Source organism: Epinephelus lanceolatus, chromosome 21, assembly GCF_041903045.1.
Source record: "Epinephelus lanceolatus isolate andai-2023 chromosome 21, ASM4190304v1, whole genome shotgun sequence".
Lineage (NCBI taxonomy): Eukaryota > Metazoa > Chordata > Actinopteri > Perciformes > Serranidae > Epinephelus > Epinephelus lanceolatus.
This window is the reverse complement of record NC_135754.1, coordinates 39,693,532-39,718,440: the sequence shown is the minus strand read 5'-3', so window position 1 is coordinate 39,718,440 and position 24,909 is coordinate 39,693,532. Positions and strand designations below refer to the sequence as shown.

At 46.5% G+C, this 24,909-nt stretch overlaps 1 protein-coding gene and 1 long non-coding RNA gene across 2 annotated transcripts; both read left to right on the top strand.

Moving 5' to 3' along the window:
* The first annotated feature begins 8,779 nt into the window (after nucleotides 1–8,779).
* dpysl4 (dihydropyrimidinase like 4) lies at nucleotides 8,780–22,413 on the top strand. Its single transcript, XM_078163505.1, has 15 exons — nucleotides 8,780–8,922; nucleotides 9,627–9,715; nucleotides 9,835–10,019; nucleotides 10,101–10,265; nucleotides 13,321–13,382; nucleotides 13,520–13,600; nucleotides 15,154–15,222; nucleotides 17,161–17,281; nucleotides 17,536–17,692; nucleotides 19,418–19,559; nucleotides 20,157–20,241; nucleotides 20,491–20,576; nucleotides 20,663–20,842; nucleotides 21,485–21,650; nucleotides 21,778–22,413. Exons 1-15 carry the CDS (start codon nucleotides 8,884–8,886, stop codon nucleotides 21,867–21,869), a joined length of 1,719 nt encoding a protein of 572 aa, XP_078019631.1. The 5' UTR covers nucleotides 8,780–8,883; the 3' UTR covers nucleotides 21,870–22,413.
* A 1,276-nt stretch (nucleotides 22,414–23,689) lies between these two features.
* On the top strand, nucleotides 23,690–24,133 carry LOC144459436 (uncharacterized). The gene is made up of 2 exons (XR_013488414.1): nucleotides 23,690–23,824; nucleotides 23,918–24,133. It is a non-coding gene; the product is annotated as an uncharacterized LOC144459436 (long non-coding RNA).
* Nucleotides 24,134–24,909: the final 776 nt, after the last annotated feature.

Sequence of the window (24,909 nt, the reverse complement as noted above, 5' to 3'; positions counted from 1 at the left end):
TTAAATATAGACAGAAATACAGTCAGGTCCATAAATATTTGGACATTGACACAATTTTCAGCATTCCAGCTCTGTACAACACTACAATGGATTTGAAATGAAACAATCAAGATGTGCTTTAAGTGCAGACTCTGAGCTTTAATTTGAGGGTATTTACATCCAAATCAGGTGAACGGTGTAGGAATTACAACACATTTTATATGTGCCTTCCACCTTTTTAAGGGACCAAAAGAAATTGGACAAACTAACATAATCATAAATCAAATTGTCACTTTTTAATACTTTGTTGCAAATCCTTTGCAGTCAATGACAGCCTGAAGTCTCAAACCCATGGACATCACCAGACGCTGGGTTTCATCTCTGGTGATGCTCTGCCAGGCCTCTGCTGCAGCTGTCTTCAGTTCCTGCTTGTTCTTTTGGCATTTTCCTTTCAGTTTTGTCTTCAGCAAGTGAAATGCATGTTCAATCGGATTCAGGTCAGGTGATTGACTTGGCCATTGCAGAACATTCCACTTCTTTGCCTTTAAAAACTCTTCGCACTAAAACAAACTCTTTTGCAGTATGCTTCGGGTCATTGTCCATCTGCATTGTGAAGCGCTGTCCAATGAGTTTTGAAACATTTGGCTGAATATGAGCAGATAATATTGCCCGAAACACTTAAGAATTCATTCTGCTGCTTTTGTCAGCAGTCACATCATCAATAAATATAAGAGATCCAGTTCCACTGGCAGCCATACATGCCCACGCCATTACACTACCACCACCATGCTTCACTGATGAGGTGGTATGCTTTGGATCTTGAGCAGTTCCTTCCCTTCTCCATACTTTTCTCTTTCCATCATTCTGGTACAAGTTGATCTTTGTCTCATCTGTCCATAAGATGTTGTTCCAGAACTGTACAGGCTCTTTTAGATGTTTCTTGGCAAACTCTAATCTGGCCTTCCTGTTTTTGAGGCTCACCAATGGTTTACACCTTGTGGTGAAACCTCTGTATTTCCTTTGGTGAAGTCGTCTCTTAATTGTTGACTTGGACACAGATACACCCACCTCCTGGAGAGTTTTCTTGATCTGGCCAACTGTCGTGAAGGGGTTTTTCTTGACGAGGGAAAGGATTCGTCTGTCATCCACCACACTTGTTTTCTGTGGTCTTCCAGGTCTTTTGGTGTTGCTGAGCTCACCAGTGCGTTCTCTCTTTTTAAGAATGTACCAAACAGTTGATTTGGCCACACCTAATGTTTTTGCTATCTCTCTGATGGGTTTGTTTTGATTTTTCAGCCTAATGATGGCTTGCTTCACTGATAGTGACAGCTCTTTGGACTTCATATTGAGAGATGACCTCACCAGATTCCAAATGAATATACCACACTTGAAATGAACTCTAGGCCTTTTATCTGCTCCTTGTAAGTGAAATAACGAGGGAATAACACACACCTGGCCATGGAACAGCTGAGTAGCCAATTGTCCAATTTCTTTTGGTCCCTTAAAAAGGTAGAAGGCACATATAAAATGTGTTGTAATTCCTACACCATTCACCTGATTTGGATGTAAATACCCTCAAAGCTCAGAGTCTGCACTTAAAGCACATCTTGATTGTTTCATTTCAAATCCATTGTGGTGTTGTACAGAGCTGGAATGCTGAAAATTGTGTCAATGTCCAAATATTTATGGACCTGACTGTATATACTTAAATATAGACAGATACTATATACTTCAATATATACATAAAAATATACTTAAATATAGACAGATACTATATGCTTAAATATATACAGAAATATATACTTAAATATATACAGATACTATATACTTAAATATAGACAGATACTATATACTTAAGTATAGACAGAAATATATACTTAAATATAGACAGAAATATATACTTAAATATAGACAGATACTAAACTTAAGTATATACAGATACTATATACTTAAGTATATACAGATACTATATACTTAAATATAGACAGAAATATATACTTAAATATAGACAGAAATATATACTTAAATATAGACAGATACTATATACTTCCGTACAAAGTAAGTCTAGTCTAGTCTAGTCTATACAGGAATATATAGGCTACTTAAATATATACATGTACAATATACATCATCAGTAGTTACTGATCTGCAGAATGACATCATCAGTTGTTATTGATCTGCAGGATGACATCAGTTGTTATTGATCAACAGGATGACATCATCAGCAGTTACTGATCAGCAGGATGACATCATCAGTAGTTATTGATCAGTAGATATTGATCAGCACGATGACATCATCGGTAGTTATTGATCAGCAGGATGACATCATCAGTAGTTATTGATCAGTAGATATTGATCAGCAGGATGACATCATCAGTAGTTATTGATCTGCAGGATGACATCAGTTGTTATTGATCAACAGGATGACATCATCAGCAGTTATTGATCTGCAGGATGACATCATCAGTAGTTATTGATCAGTAGTTACTGATCAGCAGGATGACATCAGTTGTTATTGATCTGCAGGATGACATCATCAGCAGTTATTGATCAGCAGGATGACACCAGTAGATATTGATCAGCAGGATGACATCATCAGTAGTTATTGATCAGCAGGATGACATCATCAGTAGATATTGATCAGCAGGATGACATCATCAGTAGTTATTGATCAGCAGGATGACACCATCAGTAGTTACTGATCAGCAGGATGACATCAGTGTAGTGGGGTTCTATTGGCAACTTTCAAAAAGTCCAAAAATACAGGCAGAGTCGAAAAAATCAAGTTTTTGGCTTTTTATTTTGCCGGCCTCCCAAGGTGCAAATTGTGAATTATTTACAAAAAACAACCAGGAAAAAAATGCAAAAAAAAAGTTTGAATACACAAAAAAACAACTGTTCTTCAACAAACCTCAATAGTCAGGAAAACTCAGCAAAGGGGAAAAACCTCATAGTCCAATACACAAATAAATCCAAGTGATGTTGCCTTCTCTGCAACCAGATCAAGGACTCCCCTTACCTGAGCTGAACTGCTCCCTTTAAACCTGAAGCCACACCCATCAGGCATAATAATACATGGGAAAAAATCCAATAAATTCAACCCTTCTTCAAATGAGGGGTTACTCATTCTGGATACCCAAACGTCATAAACAGAAATTATATACATATTTAGACATAGTCCCTTTAAACACCAAAAACCAATGTATATGCAGAAAATTAATAAATTAGCAAAATTACCGTCACGTCAATCACGTGACAGGTCATGTGACCATGGAGACGCGCGACGCTTCACACATTTATACCGGAAGAGCAGTGTGCCCCGGTTTGACAGACTAAACAGGAGACACGAGGCGAACACTCATCACACCGTCACCCGGTAAGTCAGTGTCCATAAACTGAGAAATGTATGCATGAAAGAGGAACGTAGTGTACCCAAGTGTGCACCCTTGGTTGCGCTACTAAACAGCAGGGAAAGAGGGAAAATGGAGAGATGCATGAGTCATTTCATGAGACAGAAAGATAGCGGAGGGGGAGTGGGTATTGTGTGTGTGTGTGTGTGTGTGTGCGTGTGTAGGTGCGTGTGTGTGCTGCCCGTAGTCAGTGATGGGGCCGCGCCATCACATCATCCCCCTCCTCCGGGAGGTTGGCGCTGTGCGGCAACCTGGAAAGGTAATCTGCCACCACATTGGCCTTGCCTGATCGGTGATGGATGGCAAACCTGAAAGGCTGGAGGGAGAGATACCACCGGGTAAGGCGGCTGTTGTGATCCTTCACGGAGTTGATCCAGGTGAGAGCCCAGTGGTCAGTTTCCAGATCAAACTCCCATCCAAGCAGATAGTACCGCAGACTCTCCAGCGCCCACTTAATGGCCAGACCTTCTTTTTCCACAGTGGAATACCTGGTCTCACGTGGCTGCAGCTTGCGGCTCAGGTACAGGATTGGACGTTCCTGCCCAGGGTCTCCTTGGGCCAGGACTGCTCCAAGGCCAACTGCGGATGCATCCACCTGTACCAGGAACCTTTGTTTGAAGTCTGGGCTTTTGAGGACAGGGGAAGAACACAGGTGGGCTTTCAATGTGTTGAAGGCTATTTCACAGTCATCTGACCAGGTCACCAGGTTCCTCTGGTCCTTGCTGGTCAGTGTTGTGAGAGGAGCTGCAATGGTTGCAAACTGGGGCACAAACCGGCGATACCAGCCTGCCAAACCCAAGAAGGACCGTACCTCCTTCTTGGTGCGGGGTCGAGGGCAGTTTTGGATAGCTTCCAACTTATCCACCTGCGGTCGCACCTCCCCTCGCCCTAGTTGATAGCCAAGGTACCGTGTCTCCTGCCGTGCCTACTCACACTTGGCAGGGTTGAGGGTCAGCCCCGCCTTTTGGACCTTCCCCCGCACCAGTGACAGATGTCGGACATGCTCCTCCCAGGTGTTGCTCAAGATCACTACGTCATCAAGGTAAGCGGCACTGCAGTGGTCACAACCCTGGAGAACTTTGTCCATCAGTCGCTGAAAGGTGGCTGGTGCCCCATGCAGACCGAATGGCATCACCGTAAACTGGAACAGCCCTGCTGGTGTCTGGAAGGTGGTGTATGGTTGGCTCGACTCCTCCAGAGGCACCTGCCAGTATCTCTTGCACAGGTCAAGGGTGTTGATGTACTTGGCGGTTCCAATCCTCTCCAGCAAGTCATCGATTCTTGGCATGGAGTAGGCCTCAAACTCAGAGATGGAGTTGAGCTTCCTGAAGTCTATGCATATCCAGAGGGACCCATCTTTCTTGAAGACGATGACCACCAGACTGCACCACTCTGCGTTGGAAGGCTCGATCACTCCAAGCTTCAACATCTCCTCCATTTCCTGCCGCAGCTTCTCCACAAGCTGTTGGGGTACACGGTAGGGCCGTTGGCGGATGGGCCGTCCATCCTTCAGGCGAACGACATGCTCAACAAGAGTGGTTCTCCCTGGGCTAGCAGCAAAGAGGGAAGGGGCCTCCTTGAAGACCTGGAGGAGCTGTGCAGCCTGCCCTGGGGAAAGGTGGGTCAGCAAAGGAGGAGCAGGGGTGCCAGCCATCGGTAGAGCTTCGGGTCCAGTCTCCACTTCATCCTCCATATCCACCTCCCTCACCAGCAAAGTGCTTCCTGGAGCCTGGAGAGGACGCTCCTTCCATTCTTTCAGAAGGTTCACATGGTAGGTCTGTTTGGCTTTCTTCTTGTCCGGATGATGGACCTCATAGGTAACTGGGCCCATCTTCCGGGTGATGCTGTATGGCCCCTGCCATTTCGCCAAGAGCTTGCTGTTGGAGGAAGGGAGAAGCAACAGAACCTTTTGGCCAGGCTGAAACTCACGGTGCCGGGCCTGTTGGTCATACCAGGCCTTCTGGCTTTTCTGGGCTTCTCGCAGTGTTAACAGCTGCCTCCTCCTGGTACCTGGCCAGCTGGTCCCTCATCTCCAGCACAAACTGTACCACCCCTCTGTCACTTGGAGCAGTAGCAGGCGCCTCCTAGCTCTTTCGGAGCAGGTCCAAAGGCCCCTGTACATCCCAACCATTGAGCAGTTCAAACGGGGAGAAACCGGTTGAGGCCTGGGGAACCTCTCGGTAAGCGAAGAGCAGAAATGGCAGCCATCGATCCCAGTCCTTGCCCGTGTCATCCACAAACTTCCGCAACATCGTCTTCAGCCACTCCATCACAATCAGCAGCAGTTATTGATCAGCAGGATGACATCATCAGTAGATATTGATCTGCAGGATGACATCATCAGCAGTTATTGATCAGCAGGATGACACCATCAGTAGATATTGATCAGCAGGATGACATCATCAGTAGATACTGATCTGCAGGATGACATCATCAGCAGTTATTGATCAACAGGATGAATATCATCAGTAGATACTGATCTGCAGGATGACATCATCAGCAGTTATTGATCTGCAGGATGACATCAGTAGTTATTGATCAACAGGATGACATCATCAGCAGTTATTGATCAACAGGATGAATATCATCAGTAGATATTGATCAGCAGGATGACATCATCAGCAGTTATTGATCTGCAGGATGACATCATCAGCAGTTATTGATCAACAGGATGAATATCATCAGTAGATACTGATCTGCAGGATGACATCATCAGCAGTTATTGATCAACAGGATGAATATCATCAGTAGATATTGATCTGCAGGATGACATCATCAGCAGTTATTGATCTGCAGGATGACATCAGTAGTTATTGATCAACAGGATGACATCATCAGCAGTTATTGATCAACAGGATGAATATCATCAGTAGATATTGATCTGCAGGATGACATCATCAGCAGGTATTGATCAGCAGGAAGACATCATCAGTAGATATTGATCTGCAGGATGACATCATCAGCAGGTATTGATCAGCAGGATGACATCATCAGTAGATATTGATCTGCAGGATGACATCATCAGCAGTTATTGATCAGCAGGATGACATCATCAGCAGTTATTGATCTGCAGGATGACATCATCAGTAGATATTGATCAGCAGGATGACATCATCAGTAGATATTGATCTGCAGGATGACATCATCGGTCAGAACCCACTGATGAAAGTGTTAAAAGTTTTTTTTAGTTGTTTCAGTTCTTTTTAGACATAAAGTGAGGACATCAGAGACAGACCGGTCAGATCACTGCCCTCTGACAGCCAATAAGCAGCTGGCAAATTAAGTAGGCTAGTTCTGGGATGACAAAACAAAAGCCTGTGCAGGTTACACCTCTAGCTACAGAACAGAGAAACATCATCATGTTGAGACTGAATGTTTTAAATTTCAGATCAGTTCTTTATGATGGTAAAATATGTAACGTCTGACTGGACTGTCTGAACTTTAATCACTACCCAGATAGCACACATACATCTGGCCAACGTCGGCCCGATGTATCAAGTTTAGATCGTTAAGACGTAGCAGGGAGAGCGTTTTCTCATTGCCAAGACGTCGCTGAGACGTTGGCCTTTAATCGAAAATGACCACCACGTGACGTTCAAACGATCAATAAAATAAGCTGCGCTTAGTAGGGGTTCCTTCATTAATATTCATATGCTTCGTTAACTACGACCTTTATTCATTTAGGTCGGACCTTTCAAACTACAAATATTTCACCATCCAATGTGAGAAATCAGTGCTAACATTCAAAAATAGCTGACTGTCCAGTCCAGTCCGCTTCTCCTGGCAGCCTGCAAGACACAGAAAAGACGATGAGCACATAACTTCAAGAAACAAATCCCAACTTCACCACTGTATTTTTTTTTAGCATTTCAGCTGTATTTTAGCCAGATTGAAGGCTTTGGGTCCGTCACTCTGCTTAATTTAGTGTTGAAATGGTTAAATAACGGGATCCGTTAACTCCGTTAACTGTTAACAGCAGCTCAACAATCAGTCCTTCATCTCGGAAAAACTGTGGTTTCAAAAATGCTCTATTACCTGTAGCCACCGGGTCAGTTTGCTTTGCAGAGGAGGAGACCTCGACTGATAAAATGCCCATAAAATCACATTAACAACATACTGAAGGCATCCTTAAACTTCACTATTTCACCTCCGCGCTCCTCTCTGCTGGTCTCACCGACACTTCAGCACCTGTTCTGGGATACACAGTGTTGGCCCGCCCCGCCTGACCTCCGTGCTCCTCTCCGCTCCTCTCCCAGACACTTGAGCGCACGTCCAGGGCCCCGGAGGTCAGGCCGGGGGGCCCCGGGACCACGGGTGGCAGCTCCGGGCACTTCCACTTTAACCCAAAACGAGTGCTCATGATAATCAGATGAGCAGATAACGTCAACTAGGGAAAATAAAATGAAAACACCACAGTTGTAGTCTGTTAGCATAACATGAGCTAAACCGCTAAACTCGCTAACAGCTAACGAAAGATAACGTTAGTTGGTGGGGACATGTGCTAAGCTATATACACCCAGTCGTGCCTCGCCACTCACCAGGAACCTCTTTTAACGGTCACAGAAGAAACAACAAAGCTATTTTCTGCCAGTTTATTCCAGTTAGCTTACCTGAAACCAACTGCGATGAGATGCTGTGTGCTGCGAGCTCATTTCCGAACAAACATCGCGGAGATGAAATCCCGCCTCTGTGGCGACTTCCATATGTGGGCAGACATTCTACGGCACTGGGCCGACCCAAAGCCGACATAACAGAGACGTTTGTTGAGCTGGGACAAAAGAGTAAATTTAAAGATATCCGCCCATGCGGCCGACGCTTGTCAGACGTTATAAATTCAGGGCCAATGTGTCGTCCTCAGGCCGACGTCGGCCAGATGTATGTGTGCTATCTGGGTAGGCTACGTGTTTTTACATCTCTGTCAGGACCTGCAGGTGTACGAGTAATCAAATATTTCACCTGTGGTATCAGCAGCCTTTTACTTCGAATTACAAACGTTTTGGTTTTTTTTTTTAAATCTCTATGAGAGATTGCTTTCAACACACAGACAAACATTTATTTAAGGGACTGTTCATTACAGATGGAAGCGGTTTTCATTTCTTTTCATTTTAGTGCAGATTTTTAAATGAAACATGGAAACAAATCACCAAAATAACACCATGAGACAGAAGCTGTAGAAACATTTCTGACAGACACATCACGTGAGACGAACATTTCTGGCATGAAAAAACAAAACAAAACAAAACAAAACAAAACAAAACACAAACAAGAAATCTGATGTTAAAACAGTGAACCGGCGCTCAGGACTTTACTTTGAAATTCCACACCGGAAGCCGGATGTGTGTGTGTGTGTGTGTGTGTGTGTGTGTGTGTGTGTGTGTGTGTGTGTGTGTATTGTCGGCAGCGTGACGTCAGAGCCGACAGGGGTAACAATAGCAGGCTGTATGTGTGTGTGCGTGTGTGAACGGATCAATCAGCCGATCACAGATCGATCAGGATGTCGTTCCAGACCAAGAAGAACAGCGCGAGAACCGCGGTAGGTCCAACCCGAGCCGGGCCGGACCAGGCCAGACCGGGAGACAGGGGCGAGCAGCGGCAGCGGCGGTCCGGTGAGGCGGGATGCTGCAGCTCTGCCTGCCAGTTACCGCCGATACAACCACACCGGGCTGGGCCCAGTCCGGCTCGGCCCGGTTCAGTCAGCCTGCAGCTGCTGCAGAGCCGCTCCGCTCGGCCCGGTTCGGTTTTACATCTATTAATTAGTGATCAGAAAAATCAAAAAATTGGTTGAACCAGTGAAAATGTGATTTTCGTTCAGGAAGACTAGAACATTTCAGCTTTGTCTTGTTTTGTCATTTGACTTCATGGAAATAATAATAATATTTAAAATCTCTCCACAACACCACCTGTCAATCATCACTCACCTGTGTGACATCATCACCCTGTATCAGTGAAATATAAATTATAAATGATGTTTCATTAGATAAATAATAATCAATAATCTGTAAATGAAGGTTTGGAGCCGTGAAACGTGTCAGTCAGTGTTTGTTTTTATTTACACTGAATGTTGCCTTATGACGAAGATGGCAGCATTTCAGAAACACAGTCGACTTCTAAAAATCACGTCAATCAGGTTCTTTCAAAATGAAAGATCCAGTCAGGCTGTAACCACGACGACTTCGTCTTTGACTTCCTGTTTCTGAAATGTTCAAACAACCCAGCATCCTTTGTGTCTGTTTCCAGGGCAACCGTCTGATCATCAAAGGAGGAAAGATCGTTAATGACGACCAGTCATTCTATGCTGATGTCTACGTGGAGGATGGAACCATCAAGTAAATACGATCATGATATTGACGATGATTTATGATTGTGTGAAGCAGCTTTATTCAGGCTGTAGACCCCACCCACTGTCTGTGACACCATCAGACTTCCTGTTTTGTTTCCTGATCAGACAGATTGGTGAGAATCTGATCGTCCCGTCTGGCGTGAAGACGGTGGACGCATACGGTCAGCTGGTGATCCCCGGAGGAGTTGACGCCAACACCAACCTGCTCGCTCCGCAGAAAGGCCTGAACCCGGCTGACGACTTCTACCACGGAACCCGTGCCGCTGTGTCCGGAGGAACAACCACCATCAGTCAGATACCCAGTAATCAATACTGATCAGTCAGGCTGAGTCACGGCAGAGCAGTCCTAACACTGACACTTGTCTTCACAGTGGACCACGTGCTGGTGGAGCCGGGGATGAGTTTACTGACGGCGTTCTATCAGTGGAAGGAGACGGCAGAGCAGAGGGCGTGCTGCGACTACTCGCTTCACCTGGACGTCACACGCTGGCACGAAGGGCTGTACGAAGAGCTGGAGACGCTCGTCAAAGATCAAGGTCAGGGGAAGGGTGAAACTACATCCATGGAGGGTGGAAGTGTGAAGAGGTGGAGGTGTGGAGGGTTGGAGAGGTGGAGAGGTGGAGGTGGTGAGAGGTGGAAGTGTGGAGGAGTGGAGGTGGTGAGGGGTGGAGGGATGGAGAGGTGGAGGTGTGGAGGAGTGGAGGTGGTGAAAGGTGGAGGTGTGGAGAGGTGGAGAGGTGGAAGTGTGGAGAGGTGGAGGTGGTGATGGGTGGAGGTGGTGGAGAGGTGGAGGTAGTGAGAGGTGAAGGTGTGGAGAGGTGGAGGGGTGGAGGTGTGGAGGTGGTGAGAGGTGGAAGTGTGGAGGTGTGGAGAGGTGGAGGGGTGGAGGAGTGGAGGTGGTGAGAGGTGGACATATGGAGGGGTGGAGGTGGTGAAAGGTGAAGGTGTGGAGAGGTGGTGGAGTGAAGGTGGTGAGAGGTGGAAGTGTGGAGAGGTGGAGGTGGTGAAAGGTGGAGGTGTGGAGAGTTGGAGGTGTGGAGAGGTGGAGGGGTGGAAGTGTGGAGAGGTGGAGGAGTGAAGGTGGTGAGAGGTGGAAGTGTGGAGAGGTGGAGGTGGTGAAAGGTGGAGGTGTGGAGAGTTGGAGGTGTGGAGAGGTGGAGGGGTGGAGGAGTGGAGGTGGTGAGAGGTGGACATATGGAGGGGTGGAGGTGGTGAAAGGTGGAGGTGTGGAGGGGTGAAAGGTGGAGGTGTGGAGAGGTGAAAGTGTGGAGAGGTGGAGGTGGTGAAAGGTGGAGGTGTGGAGAGGTGGAGAGGTGGAGGTGTGGAGGTGGTGGTGGTGAAAGGTGGAGGTGTGGAGAGGTGGAGGGGTGGAGGTGGTGAGGTGTGGAGAGGTGGAGGTGTGGAGGTGGTGAGGGGTGGAGAGGTGGAGGTGTGGAGAGGTGGAGGGGTGGAGGAGTGGAGGTGGTGAAAGGTGGAGGTGTGGAGAGGTGGAAGTGTGGAAGTGGTGAAAGGTGGAGGTGTGGAGAGATGGAGGTGGTGAGAGGTGGAAGTGTGGAGGAGTGGAGGTGGTGAGGGGTGGAGGTGTGGAGGTGGTGAAAGGTGGAGGTGTGGAGGTGTGGAGAGGTGGAGGTGTGGAGGTGGTGAAAGGTGGAGGGGTGGAGGTGTGGAGAGGTGGAGGTGTGGAGGTGGTGAAAGGTGGAGGGGTGGAGAGGTGGAGGTGTGGAGGAGTGGAGGTGGTGAGGGGTGGAGGTGGTGAAAGGTGGAGGTGTGGAGAGGTGGAGGGGTGGAGAGGTGGAAGTGTGGAGAGGTGGAGGTGGTGGAGGTGGTGAGGGGTGGAGGTGGTGGAGAGGTGGAGGTAGTGAGAGGTGGAGGTGTGGAGAGGTGGAGGGGTGGAGGTGTGGAGGGGTGGAGGTGGTGAGAGGTGGAAGTGTGGAGGTGTGGAGAGGTGGAGGAGTGGAGGAGTGGAGGTGGTGAGAGGTGGACATATGGAGGGGTGGAGATGGTGAAAGGTGGAGGTGTGGAGAGGTGGTGGAGTGAAGGTGGTGAGAGGTGGAAGTGTGGAGAGGTGGAGGTGGTGAAAGGTGGAGGTGTGGAGAGTTGGAGGTGTGGAGAGGTGGAGGGGTGGAAGTGTGGAGAGGTGGAGGAGTGAAGGTGGTGAGAGGTGGAAGTGTGGAGAGGTGGAGGTGGTGAAAGGTGGAGGTGTGGAGAGTTGGAGGTGTGGAGAGGTGGAGGGGTGGAGGAGTGGAGGTGGACATATGGAGGGGTGGAGGTGGTGAAAGGTGGAGGTGTGGAGAGGTGATGGAGTGAAGGTGGTGAGAGGTGGAAGTGTGGAGAGGTGGAGGTGGTGAAAGGTGGAGGTGTGGAGAGGTGAAAGTGTGGAGAGGTGGAGGTGTGGAGGTGGTGAGGGGTGGAGAGGTGGAGGTGTGGAGAGGTGGAGGAGTGGAGGTGGTGAAAGGTGGAGGTGTGGAGAGGTGGAAGTGTGGAAGTGGTGAAAGGTGGAGGTGTGGAGAGATGGAGGTGGTGGAGAGTTGGAGGTGTGGAGGTGGTGGAGAGGTGGAAGTGTGGAGGGTTGGAGAGGTGGAGGGATGGAGGTGGTGGAGAGGTGGAGATGTGGAGGTGGTGAAAGCTGGAGGGGTGGAGAGGTGGAAGTGTGGAGAGGTGGAGGCGGTGAGAGGTGGAGGTGTGGAGGTAGTGAGAGGCAGAGGTGTGGAGAGGTGGAGGTGTGGAGGTAGTGAGAGGCAGAGGTGTGGAGAGGCAGAGGTGTGGAGGTGTGGAGAGGTGGAGGTGTGGAGAGGTGGAGGTAGTGAGAGGCGGAGGTGTGGAGGTGTGGAGAGTTGGAGATGTGGAGGTGGTGGAGGTGTGCAGGGTTGGAGAGGTGGAGGTGTGGAGAGGTGGAGGTGTGGAGGGGTGGAGGTGATGAGAGGTGGAGGAGTGGAGGTGTGGAGAGGTGGAGGCGTGAGAGGTGGAGGGGTGGAGGCGGTGAGAGGTGGAGGTGTGGAGTTAGTGAGGGGCAGGGGTGTGGAGGGGTGGAGGTGTGGAGAGGTGGAGGGGTGGAGGTGTGGTGGGGTGGAGGGGTGGAGGCGGTGAGAGGTGGAGGTGTGGAGTTAGTGAGGGGCAGGGGTGTGGAGGGGTGGAGGTGTGGAGAGGTGGAGGGGTGGAGGTGTGGTGGGGTGGAGTGGTGGAGGTGGTGAGAGGTGGAGGGGTGAAGAGGTGGAGGTGGTGAGAGTTGGAGGTGTGGAGGTAGTGAGATGCAGAGGTGTGGAGGGGTGGAGAGATGCAGGTGTGGAGGTAGTGAGAGACAGAGGTGTGGAGAGGTGGAGGTGGTGAGAGGTGGAGGGGTGGAGGTGGTGAGAGGTGGAGGTGTGGAGGTAGTGAGAGGCAGAGGTGTGGAGGGGTGGAGGTGTAGAGGGGTGGAGATTTGGAGAGGTGGAGGTGTGGAGATTTGGAGAGGTGGAGGGGTGGAGATTTGGAGAGGTGGAGGGGTGGAGGTGGTCAGAGGTGGAGGTGTGGAGAGGTGGAGGTGTGGAGAGGTGGAGGGATGGAGGTGTTGTGTGTCTCTGTAGCTCCTCACCTGTCCTGGTTGTGTCTCAGGTGTGAACTCCTTCCTGTTCTTCATGACCTACAAAGACAAATACCAGAGCTCAGACTCTCAGGTGAGCTGCAGTGACATCATCAGTGTATGTTTGTTTGTTTGTGTGTTTGTTTGTTTTACTGAGATCAGTCAGAGTTAGTTTGTGTCAGTGTTTCCTCGTCATTAAATTTCATCTGCTTCCTGTTTTTGTGGTTTCAGCTCTACGAGGCGTTCGGGGTCCTTCGGGATCTCGGAGCCATCGCACAGGTCCACGCTGAGAATGGTGACATCATCGATGAGGTAACACGCCCTGACTCAGTAACAGTTACAGAGTATAGTAACAGTAAAGCAACAGAAACAATACAGTAACAGTAACAGAGTACAGTAACGCTAACAGTACAGTAACAGAGTACAGTAACGCTAACAGAGTACAGTAACAGTTACAGAGTATAGTAACAGAGTAAAGCAACAGAAACAGAATACAGTAACAGTAACAGAGTACAGTAACGCTAACAGAGTACAGTAACAGTTACAGAGTATAGTAACAGAGTACAGTAACAGAAACAGAGTACAATAACAGTAACAGAGTACAGTAACGCTAACAGTAACAGAGTACAGTAACAGTTACAGAGTATAGTAACAGTACAGTAACAGAAACAGAGTACAATAACAGTAACAGAATACAGTAACGCTAACAGTACAGTAACAGAGTATAGTAACAGAGTAAAGTAACAGAAACAGAGTACAATAACAGTAACAGAGTACAGTAACAGCTACAGAGTACAGTAACAGTTACAGAGTATAGTAACAGAGTACAGTAACAGCTACAGAGTACAGTAACAGAGTAAAGTAACAGAAACAAAGTACAGTAACAGTAACAGAGTACAGTGACGCTAACAGAGTACAGTAACAGTTACAGAGTATAGTAACAGAGTAAAGCAACAGAAACAGAATACAGTAACAGTAACAGAGTACAGTAATGCTAACAGTACAGTAACAGAGTACAGTAACGCTAACAGAGTACAGTAACAGTTACAGAGTATAGTAACAGAGTACAGTAACAGAAACAGAGTACAATAACAGTAACAGAGTACAGTAACGCTAACAGTAACAGAGTACAGTAACAGTTACAGAGTATAGTAACAGTACAGTAACAGAAACAGAGTACAATAACAGTAAAAGAATACAGTAACGCTAACAGTACAGTAACAGAGTACAGTAACAGAGTAAAGTAACAGAAACAGAGTACAATAACAGTAACAGAGTAAAGTAACAGCTACAGAGTACAGTAACAGTTACAGAGTATAGTAACAGAGTACAGTAACAGCTACAGAGTACAGTAACAGAGTAAAGTAACAGAAACAAAGTACAGTAACATTAACAGAGTACAGTGACGCTAACAGTACAGTAACAGAGCACAGTAATAGTAACAGAGTACAGCAACAGTTTCAGAGTATAGTAACAGAGTACAGTAACAGTTACAGAGTACAGTAACAGAGTAAAATAACAGAAACAGAGTACAGTAACTGAGTACAGTAACAGTTACAGAGTATAGTAACAGAGTACAGTAACAGCTACAGAGTACAGTAACAGTAACAGAGTACAGTAACAGTTACAGAGTATAGTAACACAGTACAGTAATAGTTACAGAGTACAGTAACAGCTACAGAGTACAGTAACAGAGTAAAGTAAAAGAAACAGAGTACAGTAAAAGTAACAGAGTACAGTAACTGAGTACAGTAATAGTAACAGAGTATAGTAATAGATTACAGTTACAGTAACAGTACGGTGACATGATGGCCACAAACCATCAGCTGTTCATGTTTTAAAGTTAAAGTGTTTTTTTGTTTCAGGAGCAGAAGAAGCTTCTTTCTGTCGGCATCACTGGACCTGAAGGACACGTTTTATCTCACCCAGAGGAGGTACGCACACCTGTAATTGCACCTGTAACACACCTGTAATTACACCTGTAACACACTTGTACCACACCTGTGATACACCTGTAATTACACCTGTAACACACATGTAACACACTTGTACCACACCTGTGATACACCTGTAATTGCACCTGTAACACACTTGTACCACACCTGTGACACACCTGTAACACACCTGTAATTACACCTGTAACACACTTGTACCACACCTGTGATACACCTGTAATTACATCTGTAACACACCTGTGACACACATGTAACACAGCTGTAATTACACATGTGACACACTTGTAACAGACCTGTAATTACACCTGTGACACACATGTAACACACCTGTAATTACACCTGTGACACACTTGTAACACACCTGTAATTACACCTGTACCACACCTGTAATTACACCTGTACCACACTGGTGACACACCTGTAACAGACCTGTAATTACACCTGTACCACACCAGTGACACACCTGTAACAGACATGTAATTACACCTGTACCACACTGGTGACACACCTGTAACAGACCTGTAATTACACCTGTACCACACCAGTGACACACCTGTAACAGACCTGTAATTACACCTGTACCACACCAGTGACACACCTGTAACAGACATGTAATTACACCTGTACCACACTGGTGACACACCTGTAACAGACCTGTAATTACACCTGTACCACACCAGTGACACACCTGTAACAGACCTGTAATTACACCTGTAACACACCTGTAATTACACCTGTAACACACTTGTACAACACCTGTGATACACCTGTAATTACATCTGTAACACACCTGTGACACGCATGTAACACAGCTGTAATTACACCTGTGACACACTTGTAACAGACCTGTAATTACACCTGTGACACACATGTAACACACCTGTAATTACACCTGTGACACACTTGTAACACACCTGTAATTACACCTGTACCACACCAGTGACACACCTGTAACAGACCTGTAATTACACCTGTACCACACTGGTGACACACCTGTAACAGACCTGTACTTAAACCTGTAACACACCTGTACCACACCTGTGACACACCTGTAACAGACCTGTAATTACACCTGTAACACACCTGTAATTACACCTGTAACACACTTGTACCACACCTGTGATACAGCTGTAATTACACCTGTGACACACTTGTAACACACCTGTAATTACACCTGTACCACACCGGTGACACACCAGTGACACACCTGTAACAGACCTGTAATTAAACCTGTAACACACCTATGACACACCTGTAACAGACCTGTAATTACACCTCTATCACACCTGTAACAGACCTGTAATTACACCTGTAACACTCCTATGACACACCTGTAATTACACCTGTGACACACCTGTAATTACACCTGTACCACACCGGTGACACACCTGTAACAGACCTGTAATTAAACCTGTAACACACCTGTACCACACCTGTGACACACCTGTAACAGACCTGTAATTAAACCTGTAACACACCTGTACCACACCTGTGACACACCTGTAACAGACCTGTAATTACACCTGTACCACACCGGTGACACACCTGTAATAGACCTGTAATTAAACCTGTAACACACCTGTACCACACCGGTGACACACCTGTAACAGACCTGTAATTAAACCTGTAACACACCTGTAACACACCTGTGACACACCTGTAACAGACCTGTAATTAAACCTGTAACACACCTGTACCACACCTGTGACACACCTGTAACAGACCTGTAATTACACCTGTACCACACCGGTGACACACCTGTAACAGACCTGTAATTAAACCTGTAACACACCTGTACCACACCGGTGACACACCTGTAACAGACCTGTAATTAAACCTGTACCACACCTGTACCATACCTGTGACACACCTGTAATTAAACCTGTGACACACCTGTCATTACACCTTGTATTCCAGGTGGAGACAGAGGCAGTGTATCGGGCCATCACCATCGCCAAACAGGCCAACTGTCCACTGTATGTTACCAAGGTGATGAGCAAATCTGCTGCTGATGTCATCGCCAAAGCCAGGAAGAAAGGTGACATCATCTTCCAATTTTTTACTTTTCACCTCTTTACTAAACGTGGCACCCAGTGACCCCCCCCCCACCCCCACCACCACCACCACCTCCTGTCCACAGGGATTGTCCCATGAGACTCTAAAGACTCAACCAGCATGTCCAGAGTTTATCAGGGTGAATCTGAGGGAGGAAGAGTTCCTCAGTGTGTCTTCTTCAGCTACCACGGGGTGGCACAGTGTCCTTCACCAACATCTACCTGTTTCTGTCCTCAGGTATGGTGGTGTACGGGGAGCCAATCACAGCCAGTCTGGCCACAGACGGCTCTCACTATTGGTCCAAAGACTGGGCTACAGCTGCTGCCTTTGTCATGAGCCCGCCTCTCAACCCTGATCCTTCAACTCCACAGTACCTGACCTCCCTGTTAGCATGGTCAGTATGACTCTATCTCCCTGTTAGCATGATCAGTATGACTCTACCTCCCTGTTAGCATGGTCAGTATGACTCTAACCCCTGTTAGCATGGTCAGTATGACTCTACCTCCCTGTTAGCATGGTCAGTATGACACTACCTCCCTGTTAGCATGGTCAGTATGACTCTAACCCCTGTTAGCATGGTCAGTATGACTCTACCTCCCTGTTAGCATGGTCAGTATGACACTACCTCCCTGTTAGTATGGTCAGTATGACACTACCTCCCTGTTAGAATGGTCAGTATGACACTACCTCCCTGTTAGAATGGTCAGTATGACTCTACCTCCCTGTTAGCATGGTCAGTATGACACTACCTCCCTGTTAGTATGGTCAGTATGACTCTAACCCCTGTTAGCATGGTCAGTATGACACTACCTCCCTGTTAGTATGGTCAGTATGACTCTACCTCCCTGTTAGCATGGTCAGTATGACTCTACCTCCCTGTTAGCATGGTCAGTATGACACTACCTCCCTGTTAGAATGGTCAGTATGACACTACCTCCCTGTTAGAATGGTCAGTATGACTCTACCTCCCTGTTAGCATGGTCAGTATGACACTACCTCCCTGTTAGTATGGTCAGTATGACTCTAACCCCTGTTAGCATGGTCAGTATGACTCTACCTCCCTGTTAGCATGGTCAGTATGACTCTACCTCCCTGTTAGTATGGTCAGTATGACACTACCTCCCTGTTAGTATGGTCAGTATGACTCTAACCCCTGTTAGCATGGTCAGTATGACTCTAACCCCTGTTAGCATGGTCAGTATGACACTACCTCCCTGTTAGTATGGTCAGTATGACTCTAACCCCTGTTAGCATGGTCAGTATGACACTACCTCCCTGTTAGAATGGTCAGTATGACTCTACCTCCCTGTTAGCATGGTCAGTATGACACTACCTCCCTGTTAGCATGGTCAGTATGACTCTACCTCCCTCTTAGAATGGTCAGTATGACTCTACCTCCCTGTTAGCATGGTCAGTATGACACTACCTCCCTGTTAGAATGGTCAGTATGACTCTACCTCCCTGTTAGTATGGTCAGTATGACTCTACCTCCCTGTTAGCATGGTCAGTATGACTCTACCTCCCTGTTAGTATGGTCAGTATGACTCTACCTCCCTGTTAGCATGGTCAGTATGACACTACCTCCCTGTTAGTATGGTCAGTATGACTCTAACCCCTGTTAGCATGGTCAGTATGACACTACCTCCCTGTTAGTATGGTCAGTATGACTCTAACCCCTGTTAGCATGGTCAGTATGACTCTACCTCCCTGTTAGTATGGTCAGTATGACTCTACCTCCCTGTTAGCATGGTCAGTATGACTCTAACCCCTGTTAGCATGGTCAGTATGACTCTAACCCCTGTTAGCATGGTCAGTATGACACTACCTCCCTGTTAGTATGGTCAGTATGACTCTACCTCCCTGTTAGCATGGTCAGTATGACTCTAACCCCTGTTAGCATGGTCAGTATGACTCTACCTCCCTGTTAGCATGGTCAGTATGACTCTACCTCCCTGTTAGCATGGTCAGTATGACTCTAACCCCTGTTAGCATGGTCAGTATGACACTACCTCCCTGTTAGCATGGTCAGTTTGACTCTACCTCCCTGTTAGCATGGTCAGTATGACTCTACCTCCCTGTTAGCATGGTAGCAGGTACTTACTGTGTGTTTCTTCACCAGTGGAGACCTCCAGGTGACATCCAGTGCTCAGGCCAGTTTCTCCACGGCTCAGAAGGCCGTTGGTAAAGACGACTTCACTCTGATCCCAGAGGGAACCAACGGGATTGAGGAGAGGATGTCTGTGGTGTGGGACAGAGCTGTGGTGAGATCTGTCGTCGTATTTTTCATGTGAACAACTGCATTAAACTGTTCTTGATAGACTTGTTAGTCCTTCAGTTATTTAGTAATTTGGTTATTTGTTCCAGTGTTCCAACAGTCTCCAGCTGGTTAAAATAAATCTGTCTCTGCTGCTGCCAGCCAGCTGTTTACAGTCCTGTAATGTTATCCCCACCCCCCAACACTCAGAGTCAGACCTGAGACTGACCTCTGCTGGTGCTTGATGTGAGCTACACACACTGAGAAAAATGGGCGTCTGTTATTTTAAAATTACTGTCGAGATTCTGAATATCCTGATATACCATAAGACTGTGATGCTGCCCAAACCTATCAGCTAGCCTCCTCGCTAACACTAGCTAAGCCTGCTGAATCAGGACCATCAGTGACCTCATGTTAGCTGATGTACAGACCTGTTACAGTGAGATCCTTCTGTGAGGATCAAAGATCTGAAATGAATAAAACACAGATCTGTGTATGAGGTCACTGTATCAGCAGAACGTTTCCATCAGTGATGACCAGACTGAACATCACAGAGCAGCTTCTTTCTGCTGACTCCGATCTCTCCTCTGGTGTCTATCTGCAGTCGACGGGGAAGATGGACGAGAACGAGTTTGTTGCAGTAACGAGCACCAACGCTGCCAAACTCTTCAACATCTACCCTCGGAAAGGTAAAAGGCAAAGACACTGCGTGGACAGCATGTTGGGACATGAGTAGAGAACATGTCTGAGGTGGTACCTCAACTGCACCATCCTGTACCTGTCCACCTCAGGACGTTCTGTTGTATCCATGCATCAAGCCGGCGGCAGTGATGTTTGTTTGTGATGTGTGTGTTCAGATGATAGAATGTTCTGTCAAGGATGCTCAGACATCTAATGATGTGTGATGACGTCTGATGACATCACTGTCCTGTGTGCAGGGAGGATTGCTGTGGGGTCGGATGCTGATATCGTCGTCTGGAATCCAAAAGAGACGCGAACTGTTTCTGCAAAGACTCACAACCTGGTAACAAAACATCGATCTTCATCATCCATCATCATCATAAACTGACCATCATCATCATCCTCAACTTGCTGCCTGTCTGTGTGTAGACGGTGGAGGTCAACATCCTGGAGGGGTTGGAGTTTCGAGGCGTGGCGTCGGTTGTGATCAGCGGCGGACGAATTGTTCTAGAGGATGGAAAACTGGACGTGACAGAAGGTTCAGGACGCTTCATCCCTAGGAAGGCTTTTCCCGACGCCGTCTACAAGAGGATCAGAGCCCGCAGCAAGGTGATCGACGGGTTAACTAGTTAACCACCTGACCTGCTGGTTGACCAGTTAACTAACTGAATCTATCAGAGCCCGCAGCAAGGTGACCAAACTACTACTAATCAGTTAATTGACTGGTTAACCAGTTACCCATCTTAAACTCTGACAGAGGATCAGAGCCTGCAGGGATATGACCCACTGATTAACCAGTCAACTAATTAAACACCTGATCAGCTGGTTAACCTAGTTAAGAAGATGATCCAAGTCCACACCAAGGTAAACACACAACCAACTGGTTAACTGACCACCTGGTGTACCAGGAAAGCAGCTGGCTGTCCGAGACGATCTGTGCTCATAGCACAATAACAAAGTTAACCATCTGACCAACTAGTTAAACACCTGACAAACAGGTCAACCAGTCAGAGTTCACAGCAAAGTCACCAACCAACCAACCGGTCGACCTCTTGACTGAGTGTTTAAGCAGATAACCAGCTGACAGCGTGGTAACAAGGAAGTTAACTGACAGGCTGTTTACAGGTGGAGGTCATTGGTGCTGATTGGTTCAGCCTCTGTGTGGCTGATTGTTTATTATTATTAACTGATTATTGATCAGTTTATTGATTGATAGTTTGTCAGGAGTCAGATTTTCTCTCCTCATCTCAGATGGCTGAGGCTCGCGGTGTCCCCCGTGGAAACTACGATGGTCCGGTCCATGATGTCATAAGCATGACTAAATCGGTCCCGCCCACTCCAACCACCAGGGGGCCACCCTGTCCCAAAACTCAGACCAGCCTCCGAAACCTCCATCAATCAGGATTCACCCTGGCAGGTAGTGTTCACACACACACACACACACACACACACACACACACACACAAAGAGGACTGCAGATGAGATGTCAGCACTAATTCAGATCATTATCTCCTCCTTCTTCTTCTTCTTCTTCTCCTATCCAGGAAGTCAGATTGACGACCACATCCCTCGTCGCTCTGCTCAGAGGATTGTGGCGCCGCCTGGTGGACGATCCAACATCACCTCTTTATCTTAAAACTGTCACTTTGAGTTTTTGTCACTTTAAATAGAAACAGCCAAACCAACCAGTCCTACACCCTAAAACAGTAATGCTACAATAACTACTGCTCCACCCTACAACCACCCGCTGCGAGTAGTAATCACCACAATGCTTCCACTTGTACAGCTCCTACTGAATACTATGAAAACACTTACAGTACTAAATCCTGCAGTCATGGTACTTCAACTAGTGCTGAACCCTACAACTCAACTATCAGTTATAAGACCTACAGTGAGTACTGATACTTGTACTTTTACTTGTATAAAACAACAACCATCCAACTAGTACTACGTCATAAAACAGTGGTACTTCAGGGACTACTAAATCCTGCTATCATGCTAGTACATCTCTAAAACAAGTACTACAATCTTACAAGTAAGTTCTAAACCCCACAAAATGTTTTACTTCAAGTAGTGCTGAATGTTACAAAAAGTACTTTATCCTACAATTACCACTTAATCCTTTTAGAGGCGTACTTCAACAAGTGTTAAACCCTAAAACTAAATCCCAGAATCAAGCTGAACAAACCCTGAAACAGTAGAACAACGAGTAGAACAAACAGTAGAATAAACAGTAGAACAATCAGTAGAACAAACAGTAGAACAAACAGTAGGACTACAGTCCTACAGATCCTACTGAATCCTATGAGAACCCCACATCTCGTAGTAAACCCAGTCACAACAGTACTTCAGACTGAACACTGCACCTACTGTACTTTAACTGAAGTAGTACTGAATGTCTCAACAGTCGTACTACAACCCAACACCTGGTCCTAAATCCTACAGCAGTGGTACTTTAACCAGTACAGAATGTTACTGATGTGGTTTAAAGAATCAGCCATTTGAAGTACTTCTGCATGTGTACTTACTTTAACCCTTTCACACATGTACTCAACATCATTTCCTCTCATCATCATCATCACCCCATCATCACGTCTCTGATCCATGCACCAGTAATAGCAGTAGCAGTAGTACTCGTGGTAATAGTGGTAGTAGTATGACCCTGGGAAATACTTCTGTTTCCTTTAGTGGTCTTTTATTAACAGTACAGAAGTTTCCACCTCACTTCATCATCAGACATCTGAACACAACCAGTTCACTCCACTAACTGGGTTTACTGGTTTTCTTTGTCAGAGCTGTGACCTGCTGTGACTGGTCTCATCATTCACTGTAAATTAACCTCATTTCATCCTCTGTCCTCAGAGGACAGTCCTCTGAGGACAGAGTTGACTCCAGGAGCCGTATTCACAAACATTCTGAGACAGCTTTTGAGAGCTCCTAACTTAGCCTAAAGTTTTTTAGTAAGGAGTGATTTAGGAAAGTTCTCAGAGCGAGGAAGGGACAGAAACTTTTATCTTAGTGAGGAGGTGTGGTTGACCCTGTTAATAGGTATGACACATACTTTCAACAGATGTGATTGGTTTTCAGAGACACACCCTTTTGCGAGCCTGTAAGGTGAGAGGACACCCAGTGGACATGACATGAACTGCGTCACCATATAAGTCAAAGTGTGGAATTGTAAGTGTGATCACTGTAGTGAAGACTGAGACAGACCCAAGTCATCACTGCTGCACTGTTGTGTTTTTACAGGTATGTCAAATAACTTAGTAATCATTTTATTTCTGATGTTAAAGTGTTAGGTGGGAATGTGTGCGTATCCCTGATGAGATCAGCCACAAATCAAATCAATCTAATCTGTAGCATTTCATTTACTCACTGTCATTCAGCGTTTGGAGAATATTTCTCTGACCTTTTTGTGTTTCCACCATTTTCTGCTGTCTGTAAGAAACTCTTAAACCTCTTAAAAGTCCTCCTCCCTACTCCTAACAGTTTTCACCATAGGAGCTCTTCCAAGGTCTGAGATGCTCTGTGAATACCTTTAATCTTTACCAGGACTCTTAGCACGAGGACGCTTTGTGAGTACGGCCCCAGGTCTGTTCTGTAGTTTCATTCCTCAATCTCGTATTTCTGACCTACTTTAAACATGAGACCGTTGTGATGATAGAAGTCTGTGTTGTTCTGTAGTGACGTCCGTGTGTGGTGGAGTAACGTGATGTTGGACTGCAGGGTCGGACCCGTCAGGACCAAGGTTTGATTCACTCAGAAACTTTAATCGTTGATACAGTCAGAAACAGAATTTCAGACGAACACTGTTCGACTTCCTGTCAGGTTCAGATCATGAACTGAATCTAAATGGTGCTAATAAATCCAGTACCAGCCTGCAAGTAGCCCCCCCCCCAAGCCACGCCCCCAAAATATCCAAAACAAACAATCAAAAAAACCTTCCTGTTCTGTCTGCGGACCAATCGCACGAGCTGGACTCACTAGAACTTTCTCACCAGGCACATCAGCCAAAACATTTCCAGCTTTGAGGGTTTGTTTCTGTGAAGCGTCCCACTGCACATGCTCAGTGTTTCTCCTGCTGGCTCCGCCCACACAGATGGGTAAACCAAGTGAGCTGCTTGGTAGATTTGACGTCATGACCTCAGCTCAGCCACATCTCAAACAGCTCCACATTTATCAGATGATGTGCGTCAGATTCTGACCTTTGAACTTTGAGTTTAAAGTGTTTGGCATCAGCCGATGATCCCTGCTGTCAGTTCACACCTGCGGAGCCCCGACGGAGATGTGGGGGAGGAAAGAGAAAAACAAATACTTTTAAATTCTCCTGAGAAATTCTTTGGCAGAGAACTGAACTCTGCGGAGGGTGAAAATCTGGACTGTCTGAAAACCAAAGAAGAAGAAGAAATTTGTCACCTTCTGAAGAGTCATTCATCCTGACTCAGCCGAGTTAGGCAACATGACATGGTCTGACTTGTTTCGTCCAGCATGCCGAGCTTGGGCCGATGTTGGACCAGGTCACTTTGGCTGCCAGGGAAACACAAATCAAATTAAAGAACAGCTGAGACAACACAAATACAAATAACATGCAGAGCTCTTTTGCCTCAGTCATAGAAGTGCCCATAGCAACCACCATAGCAACCACAGTTACCCCGAAATCAAAAAGACATGTCTGT